The following is a 20,767-nucleotide window of genomic DNA, read 5'->3' on the forward strand; positions in this document are numbered from 1 at the left end:
GTGTGTGTGTGTGTGTGTGTGTGTGTGTGTGTGTGTGTTATGTCACTTTCTTGTTATTCCATCTTGCGCATGCTCTTTTGAGCCTGTTTTCTAATTCTACACATGGAGTTCTAGGCAATCGATGTGTATCTCAGTTCCCTTTTTTTGTCCAGATTCTTATTCAAAGACCAAGGGCATTGCACTGATACAGAAATAAATAAATGCACAGTTAAGTCATTCTCTGAGTGACGTCAAGTAAACACGGATGTAATGAAACGAACTGGTGTTTCTTTTTTTAAATATCAAGGAAACGCTTATTGTTAAAACTATATTCTAATATATTCTGGTAGAGCAGATTTGTGTGACAAGCCGCAAAATTAATTTGAGAATCTGACTTTCTCGTTCCTGATTACAAAATCTTATTCAAAGATTTCACTGGTCGCAATTCGAGCCGTTTTTTACAAGTTTTTGTCGCCATCTCTGATGCTTAGGGCAAATCGTCCGTTGCATCCTTGTTTATGCAAAACCTCATTATTAATTGTGTGTTAGAAAATTACTACAATCGCGTCATTGTTTTAAACTACTGGGAAAGTAGGGAGATACAATGGCACTGCCTGGTCATACGAAGTATGAAATCCTGAATAACCAAGCGGAGATTAAGTCGAATGCCGGAAAGAAAATTCACATTCCTGTGGGGAATCGAGTTACCAACCTCTCAGTGTCCAAGCGAGCGCTTTACCATTCACCTACTGAGGACTGCGAGATATTCCTGTTCCTTAGAACATATGTATGAACGCCGAACGAGACTGAGCATGAACAGCTTCCTAAATGAGCCAATAGCTCTCGCGACGTTATCCCCGATGGCGACATATAGAGGGAAACGATGTTGTTCTAATGATGTTCTATGGAAAGAGAATATCTTACCTCTGCAACTTAAATGGTAGAGCACTCGCCCGGACAGTGAGAGGTTGGTAGTTCGATTCGCCGCAGAGAAATGTGAATTTTCTTTCTGACGTCATCTTCATACCCGCTTGGTTATCCGGGCTTTTGTGTTACCGAGAATGTATTAGAAAGCATGTTTGCCGGATCCGTGCGATTTCGTTCTTTTGGGTCGTTAGAAGAGTGTCAAGCTCCAATGTAATACTTTCACGAAACTTTAAAAGAAGTATCATTTCTCAATGGGTAATCATTCTTGTAGCCCACTTCACGAAAAATTCCGGCTGATTTCTATTTAGGAATGTGAAATATGATTGCATGTGATGGTGGAAATTGAGATACCTTATTTTCATTTTTTTTCCTCTGGCGTGGTAGTGACATTCATCTGAAGGACCTTCGTACGTACATTTTGTGGCTTGCACCACAAATCTGCCTCATTCACTTTTTTCAAGTCTAAGCCATGGCTGGACAGATCCCAGGCACCAGGTGTTATCATGACGACTGAAAAATTTGTATTGATGCCTAAAATTTTCTTTGTGTAGTCACGAAATTGCAGGCTGAGAGCAGCACGAAATATTTGGAATTTGCAGTAGCTTATTTGTCAACATGAAAAAGGTCCTGAAGAAGTCTAAATAATCATTACTTTGGACCTTTTTCTTCTGGTTGAAAAAAGTTTTAAGGCTTAAAAGTTTCTTCTGGCACCTAGATGTTTTTGGTCTAAGCATTATCTTAATTGCTTTGTTTTCAGAATCGACTGCCATTTCAGGACACCCTGTGAATTTCTGGTGAGACTATTGAATCGACGTCGCAGTAGAGGCACGTAAAATGGATTCAGTTGCTTTGTCATGCTTTCGGGGCATGATCATATAGTCGAAAAAGTATAGTTGAATTAAATAATTAAAATACACTACGCAATGAACGATAGATAATTTTATTAAGAAACAAATGAACTTCAACTATTAAACTTATGATAAAACGGAACAACGTCATTTCTGTTTGAATCACTTTCACTCATCCCGTTAAAGAAATTAAAATAATACCACTTAACAAATAAACATCTTGGGTCACTCACCACCTTCTCGGTGTTTAATCCGAAGAGTCCTATATTTCACATCTTGATTATGGACTCACTCACTCAACCCTAATAGCCTTTAGCGCTTTGAAAAATTAGACGCTCATTGACAAGGTAAGAACTCTCAAAGTGTCTTACACTGTTATAGCGACTTATTCACCACTTCGTATTCCCGGAGTGAATGTTTGAGAGATTCCGTCTCTCTTCCAAATGTGTGTAACAAAAAATCTTTGCTTTTGTTTTCTTTGTTGTGAGTCCTACTCCTCCAATTGGTTGAGGTAGGCAAATGATAGAAATCTGATTTTACGATTTGTCCAGAAATTAAAAAAAAAAACTGAAAGTTATAATGATGTTTTGTGTCAGAGCGTGTGAGAACGTCTTTATTTCGGTGGCGATTCAAATAATCAGTAAAAATCTTCGGTCATTTTGATGCCAGAGATATCTTGAAAAACAAGACGCATAGTGTGCGATGATATGACAATCGCCTTGCAAGGACACAAATAAAAAAAAGAAATTCTACCTCAGGTTAAAATAGTATAGCGGGTTGCAAATAAATAGACACTACATAGGTTAGTTACATTGATACCCTGACACCATTCAGACCTATGTAGCGCCCGTTGTGGTGGACGTATTTCATTGAATTGGTACAGTATATTCGTTATTTGGACAATGGGAACAAATAACTACGATAAAAGAAAGCGTCACTTTTTCACCTGGTGGTAAAAATTGAACTATTTCTCTCTCTCTCTCTCCCTCTCTCTATTTATTGAATCTTTATTTTCCCAAAATATATACTATATACCAACTTTCATCAAAATCCTCTATCAGAATGGACACATATATTCATTACCACCCCGTATTAGAACTAAAAGTGTAATACGCAGATATGGGTAGTCAAATGATGATGTTTAACAAAAACGAAAGCTTTTCATTTCCTCCTATGATAAATTTCAGAAGTGAGCACTTACAAATTACCTTTCTCTCCTCCATTTATCTAAAAACAGGACCGCAGAAGTGAAGACGAAGAGGGTCACCCTTCGGGAGAAAAACCTTTTCTGGTGAAGGATCTGTCTTCGTCCATGATGCTCACACAATTCGGTTGCCCGCAGGAGTTCGACGGCGGACAGACTTTAGATTTGGTACAACCCAGCAAATCTCTACACCAACAGCAGAACCAGATGCAACAGCCGTCTGGCAGCAACAGTCTTAATTCTTCCACAAATCATCTCCTCATGGCCACGAGAACACCTCAGGGCGAAAGGGGCCACGAGATCCAACCGCTTCTAGCGACAGCTCAGCAGACGCCGCCAGGTGGTGCTTCTATAACGAATAGCCATACCGTTACGGCAACTGTCGACTGCATACCACCATGGCCGCATCAGGAAGTCACGGTGTAAGTTTCTACATTAAAAAAAATATATATATTTCTTATTTTTTTATGTAACTTTAACCAATATTCTTCAACCACTGATCTACGGGCATTGCCGATTTCTTGCAATTTCCTGCTTGTCCACAAAACTCTCGCCAAATTCTTAATGACACTATACATGATTGAGGAGCTGCATTGTTGCAAATGTGAGAAAAAAAATTTCAACCGCATCATATTAATAAAATCAAATAGAAAAATCTAATGGAAATTAATGCAGTGCATTATATCCAACGCTAGAGCCACGTGTATAATTTTTCTTATCAAAGAAGTAGCCAACAATGTCATCAGATTTTAAAACCCTGATTGGTGATACGGAGGTTCCAACGAGCAGTAATAACTTGTTAAGACCCTCTCCATCATCGCTCTGCGAATTCTGACGACCAGTAGTGCAAAATGTCATGGCTCTCGATCATTTGACCATTTTTGACGCACCACGGTCATTTTCTGCACACGAGGGCTAATTAGACCGGGACCTACAATTTATTACCGATTCCGAACGGCAGGCTTGTTTTTTATACTCGTCGAGGGGTTGGAGCGCTGACCCCTCGATGGGGGAGGGACTCCTTGCGGTAGCAATTTTTTCTGCGGTCTTGTCGCCGTTTTTGTTCATGGCTCTCGAACCGTCCGTGATTAGTTGAGGTACCACAATGTAGCGATCACATCACATACCCTCCCTATCCAACCTACACCATCTACTGATGCAAATGTGTTGTTAGAGCCATGACTTTTATGTAGATTATTAAATTTGCTTTCATTTTTCAAAGCTCACGGGGCCCATTGGGCTAACAAAAATTTGCTGCACTATTATAGCCATGATGATGTGGGACTGTGCCTTTCCAGCATTTCCTATAAAATAAACATTGTATAGCCTCAAGTTCTTTCATCTATTTTGTTCTTTTATTAAATGCTATATCTGCAGCATTTAAAGCAAATCACACTTCTATTATACTCAGAATCATTTACATTTATTCTATTTTTCCCAAGAAAACCGAAAAGGAGCAAAGTGTAATTTCAGGGCCAATTCACACTTCAGTCTCACTGAAACCTCAATGTGATGAGGAAGTGAGCAGATTCTCAATCACATTACTATTATCGAGAAAATTTAAAAACGAAAAGAGGATAACTAATTTCAAAAATTTATTTCTTTTCTGGTAAATTTACTTATAAAATTTACACTGGTATGCAACATAATAAAGAATAATATATAATATTATAAGATGTGTTTCCGGATTCGATATGCTAAATACCCGTTTTTAATTAAGAACGAGTTTTATTCCAAGAATCATGAAACATGGTTTTGTTTCATTTTCATAGATGGCAGCAAAATCCATAGCCCTTTTTCTCTAGTGTTTAATAATAGAAGATTTATGTACACACCAACTCCTGCCCTATCATTTTCTGCAATTTACTGCCGTTAGCAAGTTGGGTTGGAAATAAGGGCGCAATCTATCGGTGATCGCCTCAAGCTCATTAAGGAAAAAATTCTCTTTATTCTTCCTCGGAACCTGTGACCTAGCCGCATTATTCACGGTCGTAGGTGAATCACCACGCCACTCGGGCACTATATGCTTATATTGAAATACTGAGAAACTGCTGTCATGTTTAAAACAATCAAAAAAAAAAATAAATGTACAAATGATCCTATTGCCCGTGAATTTCACCTATGTACATTCGTATTCGACAAACGAACAATAATTTCTGAAATTCTCCTGCAAACATTGGTAAACGTAACCGGTATTAAGGCGCATATGCAGACATCATGCTGAAAATGGTTCATTATCATTTTCATCCGAAAACCGATTGAAACCAACACCCAGTTTTACTTGAAAGAACTACAAAAATTATTTGTTTTTTATTTGATAGGTGGCAGCACATGCCGATGTTGTGCACATATAATTATGAAGAGCATTATTATTTCACAGGAACCCTGCTACCATTCAATAAAAATAAAAAGTGCAAAACTCAAGTTCATCAAGACAAAAAAAATTGATTGCTGAAGTTCTGCTGCACAACATAAAAATACAGTAACTTGTATTATGGCGTATACAATTTCACAGCGTTGTACAGCATGGAAAAGAAAAAAAATATATATATATGACATCGCACCATTTATTGTTCATTTCGGTGCTGCACACCTGAGCAACCAATTTTATTGCAGAAAAGAAATAGGTTTGTTTTTATTAGATAGATTGCAGCGGGGGGGGGGGGGGGGGGTTGGGCGAGCTCAAAGCTTAGTTCCTCATGTACTCATAAACCAGACACATGCAACTCGTTCACATTCCTCTGCGGAACTTCTAACGAATTGGTGCATGTTCATGTAGTGAACCCAACGTAAAGTTTGTTTCTGTGTAACGCTTTTTTTTATTTGTAGTGCTGCCATCTGCCATCAACTTTTCTAATGACGAGTGAAGTGTAATAATTGAAGATTTTATCGTTGTAGACCCGTTGCTCTCTGTGGCGAGACATGAGCGTCTCGAAGTTGTGAACTACAGAAAACAAACTTCAGCTGACCACCACTGTGACGACGGTGGGGTTTGAACCCGGGTTTGGAAATTTCCCTCCTATTGTCTGTTTTTTTTTAGGTTCGCAAAATATTTTTCTCATTTTTGCTGGTGAGCGAAATGTTTTACTCAACCTCACCAGTCCGCAAGTAGAAAGAGGTTGAAGAACATTATGTCAAATCGCAATTAAATTTCATTCGACGCGAGTTCAGGCAACATGATTTCATATAAACGAACATATTTTTTTCTTCTTCTTTTCAGGTTCGGTATCGATAGCAAAAGCTAGGCAAGGGTCCAGTAGTGAGTGAAAAATATGTTCGTATTTTTCGAAAGCAGATGGGATCCTATGGATCGTGCAAAGCCTTTCATACGCCAATAATGGGACGACAATGACGATGACCACGATGACGACGCCGTGGGAAACGACACAAGATGTAACACGACACGAAAGTGGCATACATTATACATACAAAGACACATATATACTGGAACGGCGTAAATTATGGAAGTAACAAAAAGAATGCATCCCGCCTGAGCGTGCTCAAATGAATTTTTCATGAGACTCACTCCGATCATTTTGTGTCTCTCATTTTTCATAATCAATTTGCAGTTTTTATTTATTCGTGAATATGTTCCAAACCATCAAAACATAATTTGTGATGCACGGAGAAACGCATTAACGAAAATCCTGATGAAATTTTAAAATATTTAATTTGCATAAAAGTCTTCCGAGGTATAATATATCCGGCATCAAAAATATTATTCCTTTTACATTTGTTTATACAAGAACGAAATATGCTTCGCGAGTATGAATGTAGAGTAAAACGAAACACTAACACTGAATTAAATTAGAACAACACTAAATATTTATCACTCCGTCATAGAAATGGGTAAATTTTCAATATGCATAACGTTAATGTCTCGAAAGTACAAAGAGGGAGAAACGTCTTCAGATGAGAAGTATCCACGTTTCTATTCCCCGTAGGATTTAATGGATTTTAAAATAATCAACATGCCATTTTACAAAAATGATCAACATATGTATATTGAAAATGCATTCCTAAGAGACATTCCTAAGTGGCTACATTGTTATTAACGTGGTTGATGTTGTTTGATACATTTTTGCAAGACGTGATTCTTAAGTATCCTATGAAGGGATTTTGAATTCGTTGAGAAATTACGAAACAGTATACTACTGCATCAGGTTTCCTGATTATCTGATACTGACCAGAGATAGTTTTTCCCCGATAAATTGTTTAAATATTTCCCATAAACAAGAATATATTTCATCAACAGTATATATGTAATTGCTTATTTGAATTAAATTTGATACATTTCTAAAAGCAATATTTCATTAAAGAAATTATGGATTTATGTTTTTAATAGGAGGATCGCTTGATGAGTAAGGTAAATAACGATGTGTGCTTGCGAGAGTTCTCACCCTCTTTTTTTAGAAAAAAGTATTTTTTGTTTCATTTTTGAACACTGTTCTTTCAACACAGACTCCACGTACTTTCTCCAATTATGTTCAAACTTCATTATTCCGTCAGAAAATTACGTTTTCACTGACGGGCGGCTGTAGCCTACCTGCCGCCCTCATGCAAAGTGCCGCTCTTAAAGACAACCCTGGTGGAAGCCCCATAGGGCTTGACGCACAGCTCAGGTGACATTGATACAAAAATCTGATTTCTTTAGTATGAAGCCGCATATTTTACGGTGGTGACATTAAAATGGCATTGACCACTCATCCCACACTTTTAAAAAAGCTCTACCGTATTTTGGTCCGGGATCTTTTTAAAATTGAAAATTACGCCATGCAATTTAACCTCCATTACAGCTCTCACACTTATGCTTTAAAGAGAAAGTATTAAGAGGTGAATTTCTTTAAGAAATTTATTTAAAATTCGTTTCCGCGGTGCTCCGGAGCCAGACAGGAAAGAAACTTAATTATTTTTTCCTTTGTCTTTATTTGACCGTTCCAGAAAAATGGTTTGGTGCCCCAAAAATGCACACTTGCTCCTTGTGAAAAAGTGTATTCTTGTTTCTGGTATTAAGATCGCAGTACCTGTCCGACCCCTCAAGTTTCGTCAGCATTCGTCAAAGTATTGCTCAAAAGCGTTATGCCATTTAGGAAGGCGTTATGCCATTTCCATATGGAATTTTATTTCATTCGTGGAAGAGACAGTGATGCAAAACCTAATTCATGCAATTCAGCTATTGCAAATGGTGTATCTGTGAGGTGGCGCTCTGGCGTGGTGACATAGGGCTGTATCTATGTGGCAATCTTGGCCGTTTCATCCACAACAGTTCTTTCTAATTTCCCTGAATTATAACATAATACAAATCTAATTACTGTCTCATCCTTCTGGAAGTAGGTTACATAAACAATGTCTTGGGAAGTCACTTTTGAAGCATACAAAACGGCCTTTGCCTTGTTTGGTGCCGTTTCACCCCGCTCCATCCAATGCTTTGAATGTTATTTTGACTATGGTGTACAATACCAAATCAATGTTTTATTCACGGTCAAAAACCAACGTTGAAAGTCTTAAGTAAACCAATATCGGCGAATTTTCATTTATAATGTCTTTGTAATCGCTGTTGGTTGATCGTCAGCAATTCCCCTGCACTCACATCTGACATAAAGTTTTTCTATTACCAATTTCTCACACATAATATTGTGATCCCCTTTCTGTTAAGATGTCCATAATATCATAATGATTTCTAAGGTAGTGGCCTAATCCGGGAACTCGAGAAGTTCTTCATCTTCGGTGAACTTGCGGCCCATTTAAATTCGTTGATGCATTAATAAGTATAATGGAAATTATTCACAATTATTTCCGCATTTCTACAGAAATATATAAGTAGTATTTAATGATGTTGCAGAGTACCTATATGAACTTATTTCAGTTTAGCTTTGATCGCAGCAGCTTGAAACAGTTTTAGGTGAAAATGTTTTTTTTTTTTTTTTTCACTACTTAACACTTATTAATATACATTTTTAGAGTAACTATCAATACCCGAACATTGAACGGCGCCAAAAATAAATCATAATGCTCTTTGTGCTCTAACTCCATATGGCAGATTTTGAATTTTGAAGAGTCATACTCACAGTTGAAATAATTTGAATGTGATCGTACTGCTATCTCGTGAAGCAGTTTCTCAAAGTGTGTGTCGCAGCTCCTAGGGGGTGTCACCAACCTTTTTCAGAGCATTACGACGAGCTGGAAATATTGTTTGGTGTGTGCCTAATTATAATTTGAAGTGACTCTTTTATGAATGCACAATATCTGCCAAACTATTCTGGGGAGCCGCAAGTGAAGCATGAAAATGACAGGGAGTTGCGAGTAGCGAAAATTTGAGAACCGGTGTCGTAGAGATTTACCTCACTTATCAAACGGCAATCGTATAGTCCCAAAATACTTGAAAGAAGGCTCATTTCTATCACATTCTACCAGTTAAACAGAGATTTCAAAATACTGGAATCGTTCGTAGTTATTACAGATGAATAATAGTATCTAAATAACATCCCATGTGCATAGTACATCCGTACTAGTTCGAAAAAAGAATCCCTCTTACAAATTTTGCTGAAACTTCAATTATTAAATAATCAGAAAGTTCACATTTTGAACTTTCATTTTCGTTTAAATCTTCTCAGACTTCATTCGCTAATTATACGCAACATCACTAATTTAGATATATTAAAACGTTCATTAGAGAGCAGCACTTTAATAGCTAGATTAAACAGAATTTATGCGAGATCATTTCAAGTTCTTTTCGTTACGTAAACTGGTTATGAGTTAAATTTATTTCTAATCAGCTCATTTTTTAGGGAAAAAAACTCAAATTAATGTGAGGAAGAAATTGTGAAGCACCTTAAGCCAAAATTATTTAGGAGGATGATTCATTTTGTGAAGTTCGTCATTCACATGAAAATGACAAAAAAAATAATAATAAATTGCAAATATTTTTCCTTCACTTGATAATTACAGAATATTACGGAATATTACAGAATTACTTGATTACAGAAATTCCATTAAAAAGAGTGACAAAAAATAATTATGAATAAACTAAGAATTTTATGCATTAAAATATATAAGTTGGTGAATATTATAATTTTGAAATTTGGAAGTTAATAGAAAAACAGAAGAAATGAAGTACAATATATATGAAATAAATCTTAAAAAAATGAAATCACTTGTGTTGATTGAAAATTATCCATAAAAAAGCCCATGATTTTATTTATTTATTATAAATGTCATTTCACTGATTTCATATGCGCAGAAGTTTATATTCATTTTTCTAACTTCATTTTTATTTCATTCTACTTGAGTGAAAGGATCATTTGATGAATTTCATATATATTTATATGTATAATGTTCATTTTCTGGAGGTTTTTCCAGTAATTATCAATGCCTCATTCTCTCGAATATAGCAATTTAAGACATCATCACAACAAAATACCTTTCAATAAAAAATAAAAGGCGTAATTATGCGTGGGAAATTATAAATAATTAAATGAGTGTTATGGAGTAATAAATAAATAAATATATTTGATTCTAAGAAAGAATATTGCTATTAGGCGTTATATAGTTATGTTACGGTAAATGTGATAAATAAGTTATACATACGTCTCGGTAAGTTTGATAAATTTATCACTTATTACCAGCGATTATTCATAATAACCAAGCGTCGTTGGTAAATTTGATAAATGCTTTAAATTAATCTCCTTTATCTGTGAGTATGCCCAATACCCAAGTGCAATTGGGTATTATGAATACTCACAGATTTTGAATTTGGTAAACATTAAAAAATTCTAAATGCGTCTGGTATGTGTGATGAATATAGTCTGACTCTGATATAATGATAACAAAATTTACGTTCGTACCCCGACATAATGAAACAATGTATGTATGAATTATCATATCATATAGTACGATTTACATGTTTAGCAGCGATGCAATACTTAGATATTACGCATATTCTTTGGTAAAAGTGATTAATGTACGATAATATGCCAAATATATGAACGACATTTGGGTACTAAGCATAATCATTGACAAAAGTGTGAGAAATTTTAGGAAATTTATCAAACTTACCAACAACGCTCGGGTGCTATGCATGACGACGGTAAAAGTGATAAATTCAGGAAAATTTATCAATCTTACCAAAATGCTAGGTAATTATGCATAATAACTGGTTATTGTTTATCACATTTATCGTAACTTTTTCATTTAAAATCATTCACGAGTTTCATCGAGAATTTTACCCATGTAAGCACGTATATTTTATTAGCAATAATTTATTTTAATTTTATTTATTTAATTTTTTTATCAATAATTTATTGATAAATCTATTCAAAGCTTATGAATGAAACATTTATTTAATAAACGAGAAATGTTGAAAATATTATCGAAATGAGCTCTACGTGGATAATATCAGGAAAAAAAAAGAAATGTTTTTTTTTTCTCTATGTAACAATGAAAGAAAAGATTTTGTCATTATCTACTTATTTTTATCATTTTTTTCGTCGTATGAAGAATGTGTGATACCATGGAGATGTATATGATGGAAGAAAAGATGGGAGAAAAAACATATTTGTAAATATGTTGTAAAATAAATGTTTCTGACATTTTTCTTTTCATTCTCTTGTGAATGATAACGCTCTTTCGTCTTTATTTTATATTTTTAATGGACATTACAATGCGTTGCTGTTGTTATAGTCACGGTTTTCTTCTTTGGCTGATTTACGTTAGATACACGAAAAATAATGAAAGAATAGAAGCTATAGAAAATAGTATCTAAAAAAATACTTGAGTTTATTATAGAGATTTCACCATGTATTTCTTCATTTTGTCAAGTAGATACTTGGCAAAAATAAGATTTATTCTTTCTATACTTTTCAATATTAGCATCTAAATAGTCATCTACGCTTATATTTTATCAACAAAAATGAATTTTTATAATGGAGAAACAAAATTATTTTATTAAAGTTAATTCTAGATATAATTCTCTACCTTTTATAAATATTGAATAAAAATAAGAAAATTTCTCAAAAACTATATTTTTTCTATTATCTCGAAACATCCTTTGTTTGTTGAGGTACCACAATGCGGTGTTTGGATTAAATACCCTCCCTATACAGCTTTCACCATCTGCAGGTGCAAATGTGCTATTTATGCCGTGACTTATGTAGATTTATAAAATAAATTCTATATATCTTGATTAAACATTTTTCTGCATGCCACAGTCTGGTATCAAAACCTCATTCATAATTGGATATTTAATACATTTTCAGATTTTATATATGATATAAAATCTTCAAAAGTCCAATCTGTTGTATGATATTTAAGTGAAATTCAATCGGGAGATTAATATTCAATTCAATTTAATTTTCATCCTATCAAAGTTCTCGACAGAACATAGAGTGAGTTTAAAGGTTTAGAAATTAATGATATTGATTTTTTTTAAATTAAAATTTTGGTTCATCTATCGCGCAAAAATTATATGAGATTTGTGATTTCTTCCAAGGGAAATACTTATTTACGAACTCAGTTATGTAACTTTATTAATGTCCATTTGCATCACGTGGTCGAGAATGCTGTTGGAATTTTATAGAAAAAGGAGAAGCAAATTTATTTTTAAAAAATTCCATTCCATGTTTTTACTTTGACATTCAGCTGATATCACTTCTTTTCTCAAAAACTTACGAAGATTAAAAGATGAATTTCTAAAATTGACATAGCATATGCTTAATTAAACAAATCCGATAACATTCAACCTGCGTTTACACGAAGTATTTCTTAAAATTTCTTTATCTTATAAACTTACAAAAATTCCATTTCATTGCACACTTTCACATCATTACTTCAAACACAGTTCTCGTGACACACTTTCACTTATTTTCTTAATTATTTCTTTCATTAATTCACATTTTTTTTAAAATAAATTCTGAATTTTTGTGATTAATTACTGATCAAATTAACAAATTTTGACATTAACTTTAATCTGAAGACACTAAACGATTCTTTAAATATTTGTTTCGGTAATTATGAAATTAGTTTTCCTCTCCATACATCTTGAAATCATTTTTTTCAATGATTATGAAATTATTCTTTTATTGATTGTGAAATAATTTCTATCAGAAATTTCAAAATTATTTGTTTCATCGATTTATATGTTATTTTTTTCAATAATTCTTTAATTATTTGTTTCGAAAGTTCTAAAAAAATTTCTTTCAGTAGTTTTGAGTTTCCATCAATTTGTCTCTTTATTATTTCTCTCATTTATTCTAGCGAATATTCTTTCATTTAAATATTATTTCTTTCATTTAATTCAAGAATCAATCGTTTTCAATGTTTTCAATCATTTTCTGAAATGATTGGCTAGACACAACAAAAAGCTCCGAGGGTCAAATATGGTGCGCGGGCCATGCGTTGAAGTCCCCTGTGATAGATGGATCGATTTATATATATTTGGAATTAGCAAAATTACAATTTTTGTCGTTTGCTTCGTTTTCTACTATTGCGATGGTAGAAAATTTAGAAAATATCTTTGTTGCAAAAAGCGATGTAATTAATAATGTATTGATTAATATTAAATTATTAAATTATATTTGGACTGAGTGTATTGAACTGCCCGAGCGCAATGGGGGTGCTCTGCCTTTCTTCATACAATCCTTGATCAATCAAATTTATTTATTTATTTTTATTTAATTTCAATTTATGTATTTATTTTATTTAATCAAATTTCTGATTGCGCCTTTTGCGATATGATTTTATACAACTTTCTATGATTATTTATTATACGTGCCCGTTGCACTTTGACTTTAACTTGATCAATTTGATTCTTCGTTTTACATAATGTTTAATTTCCTTGCACTATATGTAATCTTTGACGTATCAATAAATATTGGTTTTGCCGGAAATGCCCTGGACCTCCCTCCTTCCGGGGGGGGGGGCGAAGAGCTTACGTTGCTTCTTGCGACAGAGCCTGGGTGTCTCGCGGTTTCTCCAGTTTCCAATATTAAATTATATTGAGCATTATTGGAGCAAAATGAGCGAAATTGCATAAGCTCTTTCCGTAGGGGCACCAACGAATGATGATTTGTCACATGCACAATTGACGCAATTCATATTTAAATCAAACAAATGAGATCACCGAATGATACACGCGTGTGCAAAACTAAGAGAATTACAACATTACGTCGAATTTCTGAAAAAGGAATGGACATATTTTAAAGAAATTCGGTAAGAATACATAGTTATAACAGAATGATAGATGTCCTATGCAAAAGTTATATTACGCACGCATGATTGTCAGTAAAGCCCATCATTGCAGAAATGTGCAAAATCCACGTTGCGAGATCGAACCGAAAATGAGCCTACTATGTGGTATGGTTCCCTCTCACAGTTAGGCAGGTCGCCCAGCGTTACGACATACTGGACACGAGGCAGTTTAGGAGTCAATCTGAGGCAATCGTTTCCACTCCTGCAGCAACACAGTTTTCAGTTCAGGCATGGTTCTTAGAGGGGATGGTGAGATGCAATTGACCTCCTAAGACCGTCCCAGACATGTTCTATAGGGTTTGAGTCAGGAGATCTGGCTGGCTAATCCATACGCCGAATATTCTAACTTTCCGGATAATTGTTGACCAGGTGAGTCCGATGTGGATGAGTGTTGTAGTCCATGAATAGAACCGAGGGCCACCTACACCCCTGAACAGTCGAATATAGGACTCTAAGATCTCCTCTCTGTACCTCCTAGCAATCAAGAACCCTCTGTCAAACACATGGAAGGATATGCATCCGTCCAACATGATGCCTCAAATATACATAATATGCAAATTCCATTAATTTTGCACACGATTCTATATTATGGTTCATAAGTGAAACTATTGAAATCAAATCTCTTATATGCTCAAAGCAAATACGTTACCATCAAAAAATATAATATATTAAAATAAAAAACTATAAAAAATACCCTTTTTTTAAATTCGATCAATTTTTGCTTTTTGTTTCAGATATATTGATACGAAGCTGATGAAAAATGTTAAAATGTCTATGAGATGACTCTCTTTCTCGAATTAAATAAAAATATTTGACATAAAGAAAATAGGTGACATTTAAAATACTATAGTATACGAAATATTAAATCATCATCAAAAATAAATAGAGAAATAAAATTAAAATAACATCCCCATGAAAGAAATAATATTTGAAGCTGTTCTGAAGAATATCTAAATACAACGATGAACGAATATACAAGATATATATTTTACAGTACGACAAAAATAACTTTTATGCATATTGTACCTAGAAATGTTTCTCATCTGTTTTTTCTACGCTGTTATTTATCGCTCTGATAACCCTACAACAATCAAGTATTATCTTTCCTGATGCCATTAGAAAAAGCACTTATGCACTTCGCTTATTATTCTTTGTAATCAAATATCCTTCTGTAAAAACAATAGATAATTAAACTCTGTAAAAATAAACACAAATTCATAAAATTCTCGGAAAAAAATTCTATATCCTATTGTTCTCCAGAAACTAATTAATTTTTCAATCCAACGGGCGCGGCTCGAGATTATCAAAGAGAAAAACATCGTGATTTATAATATGCATTAAAATAAATGACATTTTACGAGTATATTTTTATATGAAATACAGTTCCCAGAAGTAGTTTGCAAATAAAAATTGAAATAATAATTATTTTTCCTCTCCTCACATGACGTTTAATCCCCATCTCGCGTGTCATTGCAATTAAAGAACTTAATTAGGATTTAAGATTGGAAAAAAATAGTATTTATGCAGATAACTCTATAAAAAATGATTTTATCAAGGATATCCTGTGAAGCTAAGCGCAGGCTCAGATTACTCGATTCGATTCTGAAGAATTCCAAAAAAAAAATTGATTGAAGCAAAGCTAAATATCTTATTCGACGAAAAAATGTACAGGATATATTTATACAGTGACAAAAATAGCTCTTTTATGGGTATTATACTTAACAATTTTTCTTCTGTCTTCAACAGTTACTTCTCACTCTGATAACCTTACAATAATCAAATATTATTGTTTTTCCTGATGCCATAACAAAATAAAATCACTTAACCACTTCAATTATCATTATTTTTGATTAACAATCGTTTTGTAAAAAGGAACAAATCATCACACTCTGTAAAAAAACACAAATTCATAAAATTCTCCATAAAAACTTTATTTCCTATTGTTCTCAAGACATACAGGAAACTAATTAATTTTTCAATCCAACAGGCACTGATCGAGATTTAAACTGTTAAAGAAAAAAAAACAGCGTGAATTATAATATCCATGGAAATAAATATGAAATATAAATTATGATATTTCGGGAATATATTTTCACACACACACACACGTACAGAACACAATACATGTTGCAAGAAGTACATTTCAAATAAAAATTGAAATTAATTATTTTCCTCTCTTCACATGATGCTTAATCCCCATCTCGCGTGTCATTGCAATTAAAAGAACTTAATTAGGATCTGAGTTTGAAAAAAAAGAAAAGTATTTTCATTGAGAATTCTATGAAGAACTAAAAAAAACTTTTCTTTTCGTAATTATTATTCTTATCCAGGATATTCTGGTAAGCTTAACAGGCCCAGGTGCCTCGATTCTCAAGGATCCCTAAAAAAATAAACTAAAAGAATAAAAACATTTAACGATATTCCTCTGATTCCTCTTCTTTTCCGCTCCTTTAATCTATTTTATTTTATTCTACAGGATCACATATTTTGAGATGATCCTCTTATTTTTGTATATTTCCTTTTTCTTGCCTCTTTTTCCTATTCCTTTACCTCGAACTCCAAGATTGCAATTTAAAAGTGAAAAATAAGTTGCGCCGAAGAAATTATTCTTTATGTCGGACGTAGGATGAATTTTTCTATTTCTTTTCTCGTTGAATTCTAAATTCCAATTTCGTGAAGAGTATAAGCTCTTTCTTTTATATATATATTTTAATTTCTTTTGAATTTATTTCCTTACATTTTCTTAATACTTTCCCTTTCCAATACGATTCCTTTTCTTTTTCAAGTGTCTAATGGGAGAGGAGGTTTGATTTTCATTTGCTATCTTCTATAAGTTTAAAATGATAGAATAAAATGTGCGAGAGATTAAAAAAAATACACATAATTATAGTTGGAAATTAAAAAAAGAGATTTTCCCTAATGTGTTAATTTGTAACGATGAAGTTCTCAAAACTATTATAAGAACATTTGAGCTTGAGGAAATCAAATACGAATTTTTTCTTGTTCTCTTTATTAACAAAAAAAGTAAAAAGATAGTGAAAATTCTATTCAATAACTATCTTTATTTGTTTTTTTTAAATTGATATCAACTATTATCACCGTGGAATTATAGAGACGGAAATATTAAAAAGGCTCGAATTATTTGTTAATAATAAAATATCAAACAATATTTTACTATTAGAATGATTTTGCTCATAAGAATGGAAAAGCTTTTATAAATATGCGCTTACGATGGAAATGAAAAACAAAATATTCTATTAATGGACCTCATTTGAATGGAATCTGCTGATGATTATTTCACTCTTTGTTTTTAGTTGAGTTTTTTTTTTTTCTTGTAAATTAGGAATTAATATTTCGCTGGGTTTTTTTTTATCAGAGCTATTCATTGCTTCGAAGAGATAGGTTGTTGCTAGACGATGATTTTTATAGTTCTAATTGTTATTTCTATAGCTTTTTTAATTGTTCATTAATTAACCTTTTTTTTTATTCTGGCCCCTCCTTTGAATGAAATGCATTTTTCCTCCACTCCCCTCATACCAAGTTTCACCAAAAGTGGAAACAGTAGTGCAAACAAAACCAGAGAAAGTAGATTATTCTGAATAGATCTTTTTTTAAATAAATGCCTGCAAGTACATAATTATTTGCACAAACAGGTTTCAGTCATTCAATAAGAATAGGCGATGTGATTTTTTTTGGAGATTGAGGGACGTCTGTGAATGAATTTTCATCATTTAGCGTAGACAGAACGTACTTTTCGGCCACGAATAAAGTATTTTTTTATCATTTGTGTCAAGTTGAATTTTTACTAGATTTTGAAGGTTTTGATTTCAGAACTTCCTACTTCAGGGAATATTTATACAGGACAGGTACTATCAGCCTCCCAATAAGGGACAAATATTTGAATAGTTATAACGTTTTGAATTTTTATGATGCCATTTTTGCAACGGTCTGTTACGCACCAAACAACCAAAGGGGCCGTTAAAATATTACGTAAGCATTTTTTTTTACATTTTTGACCCCCTCCCCCTTGTCAGCAAAAGTCAACAAAACTCTGACACCCTCCCGCTCCCCCCCCCCTGTTAGCAAAATTTCGCCATCAGCTCAGCCCCTCTGAATCGTAACGCATACCGGGGTAAGAGATGTACACGGGGGGGAGCGGATATAGGGGCACAAGCCCCATACCCCAGCGATTAAAATTTTATCTTTTAATGCAAAAAAAGTTTTTTAAATTGAAAATGCCTTTATATGCTATTGTAATCAATTTCTGTTAATTCCAATGTTATTTGAAGGCTATGAACTCAAAATTTGTCTTTAATAAATTCATTGTGACCCACCTTTTAAGCCATATATGGTGAATCGCATAAAGACCTTTGGCCCGCGGACAAAATATGGCCCTGGGGGTTATCTGATGAGGTCCTTGCCCTTCTCAAAACCTAATTTTGTAAAAATGAACTGAGCGGCACATTTACAGATCGCTTAAGTGTTTCATGGTACAATTCCAGAGCATATAAGTGGCCCGTGGCACATTTTCAGATGATTTAAGCGAACCCTTGAAAAATGTGACGTAGTTTTAGAGCACTTAAGTGGCCCCCAGTGCGGTTCTACATCACTCAAGTTACCCGCGGCACATTCTCAGATTATTTAAGTGATCCGCGACATATAATTACGGATCACTTGAGTGATGCGTGGCACATTTCCAGATCACTTGGGAAAACTGAATATTTTATTAACTTATCCATATTACCTATTATACTTTTGCCAGTATGGAAAACAAATTACACTAATGCTAGGCTCATACTGCGTAGAAAAATGCTTAAAGTAATACCACAAATACAATGCTCAAATATACAGGGTTGTAACAAGCTACTCGCTAGAATAATCTTTTAATCCGACCTGAGGACGCAATGATTGATTCATACATTGGCAGAAATTAGAACTAACTGGCATTGCACATGTACGATCATGAACCAGCGAAATATTTAGAGATCATTAATGCGGATCTGTAGGGCACTTATCAATAGTAGAGAATGTTACTTCAAGTGCCCACAAACTATCGAAAAACTATAAAGATGGCAGTAAAAAAATTTCATATTTTCATAAAGGGTGGTTGATGACGTAAGCATTATCCAAACCCACCCTCCCCCTTTGTCATCAAAAGTCAGCAAATCGGAAATCCCCCATCGATGCTGACATAATACTTGAATGACCGCGAAGAAAGTAAAATTCTTCTCCTGCAGGAGGTTGCGGGAGAAAAAACTTTTCAAAATGAACAGAAATATTCAATCCCGTTAGATCGTCTTCATTCACGATTGGAACTTTTTTCTTCCTGAAGAGTAATATAATGCTCTTATATTACTCTTCACGTTATTACGTACCATTTGGCCCACTATATTAAGGTATTTATCACTAGATTTGTGTTAAGTGTTAGACAAATGAGATCTATTTGAAAAATTGTTTTCCCAAAATCCGATAGTGGTCGATAGTATCCACTCTGTACAACTTTGTAAGTAAAACTGTTGCGTCGGAGCCATGGGTACTCAGGCGCACCGCCAGTATTTCTTAGTATTATTTGGCAAGTACACCAGAATTTATACAAAAACCAGTTCTCGAGAGAAGAAAAAACAGTTCGCGCTGAGCACGAGCAACCACGAGTCTGAAACATTTCCCAACGCCACTGAATATAATTCCTTTCCTTGAACTGAGCTTTGAGATTTTAGAGCCATGCTTAAGTCAGCGACGCGGAATGAAACAGATATCAAATGGAAAATACAAGATGAGAAATTAATTCTGAAGCGTATTATGTAATAGAGAAAAACTATTGTATATAATATAATGGACAAACAACTATATAATGTCTAATAACAAGTTTGCGAATTATCGTAGGCATAAACTTGTATCTGAGCCATGAGCCCATTCAATATTTGGCACTATCTCGATGGTTTTTTTTATAAATATTGGGTTTTGTCCGTCCCCCCCCCTATTTTTGATCCTCCCAATATTTTCAATATATTTACAAATACAAATACAACGCCACGACAGGCAAAATGCCCAACGAGGTGGCTGAGAAAAGCCACCTCGTTTTGCATGTTGTGTCTTTGCATGTTGTATTTCAAATTCTTTCTAATTTGATAACGCACTAGTGCGTTCTAAATTCTCTCTCTATATGAAATTATTCTAATATACAACCCTTCAAGCAGACATGAGAAAAAAAAATTCGAGTGACAAACGTGTTTTTTTTTTTTTTTTCACTCGCACAAAAGATTCGTAAAGATTACTTTCTTATCACAAACCGGCACACACACGCTTATTATAACAATGACAGAGGAGGAATGACGTTGTGTATTTCTTCCGTAAACCTTAAGGCGTAATATTACGTCAATGGCATTGCCAGGGTTGAAACATGTTCCAAATTAGTTTTCTTTTCTTCGATTTGATCTGTACCATGCAGATACAGTCGTGTATCCATTCAACGAACTTGTATTTAAAAATTTTGCTATTGAACGAAATTTTCTACAGAACCTCGACATTAATTGACATTCACATATTAATTAATCCCCATGTTACG

General features: G+C 34.0%; 1 protein-coding gene across 1 annotated transcript in view; it reads left to right on the forward strand.

Annotated features, from left to right (window-relative positions):
* The window catches only part of LOC149067458 (neuroligin-4, X-linked-like), a 169,434-nt gene extending 157,884 nt beyond the window's left edge, over window positions 1–11,550 (forward strand). The window contains exons 11-12 of the mRNA XM_089252644.1: window positions 2,992–3,380; window positions 6,179–11,550. Of these exons, the coding sequence (XP_089108770.1) occupies window positions 2,992–3,380; window positions 6,179–6,203 (414 nt within the window). The 3' untranslated portion in view covers window positions 6,204–11,550. The remainder of the gene's footprint in view (window positions 1–2,991; window positions 3,381–6,178) is intronic.
* Window positions 11,551–20,767: the final 9,217 nt, after the last annotated feature.

This window comes from Pholcus phalangioides, unplaced genomic scaffold (genome assembly GCF_987345545.1).
Source record: "Pholcus phalangioides strain wild (caught in Gottingen) unplaced genomic scaffold, Ppha-v1.0 ptg000030l_1, whole genome shotgun sequence".
NCBI lineage: Eukaryota > Metazoa > Arthropoda > Arachnida > Araneae > Pholcidae > Pholcus > Pholcus phalangioides.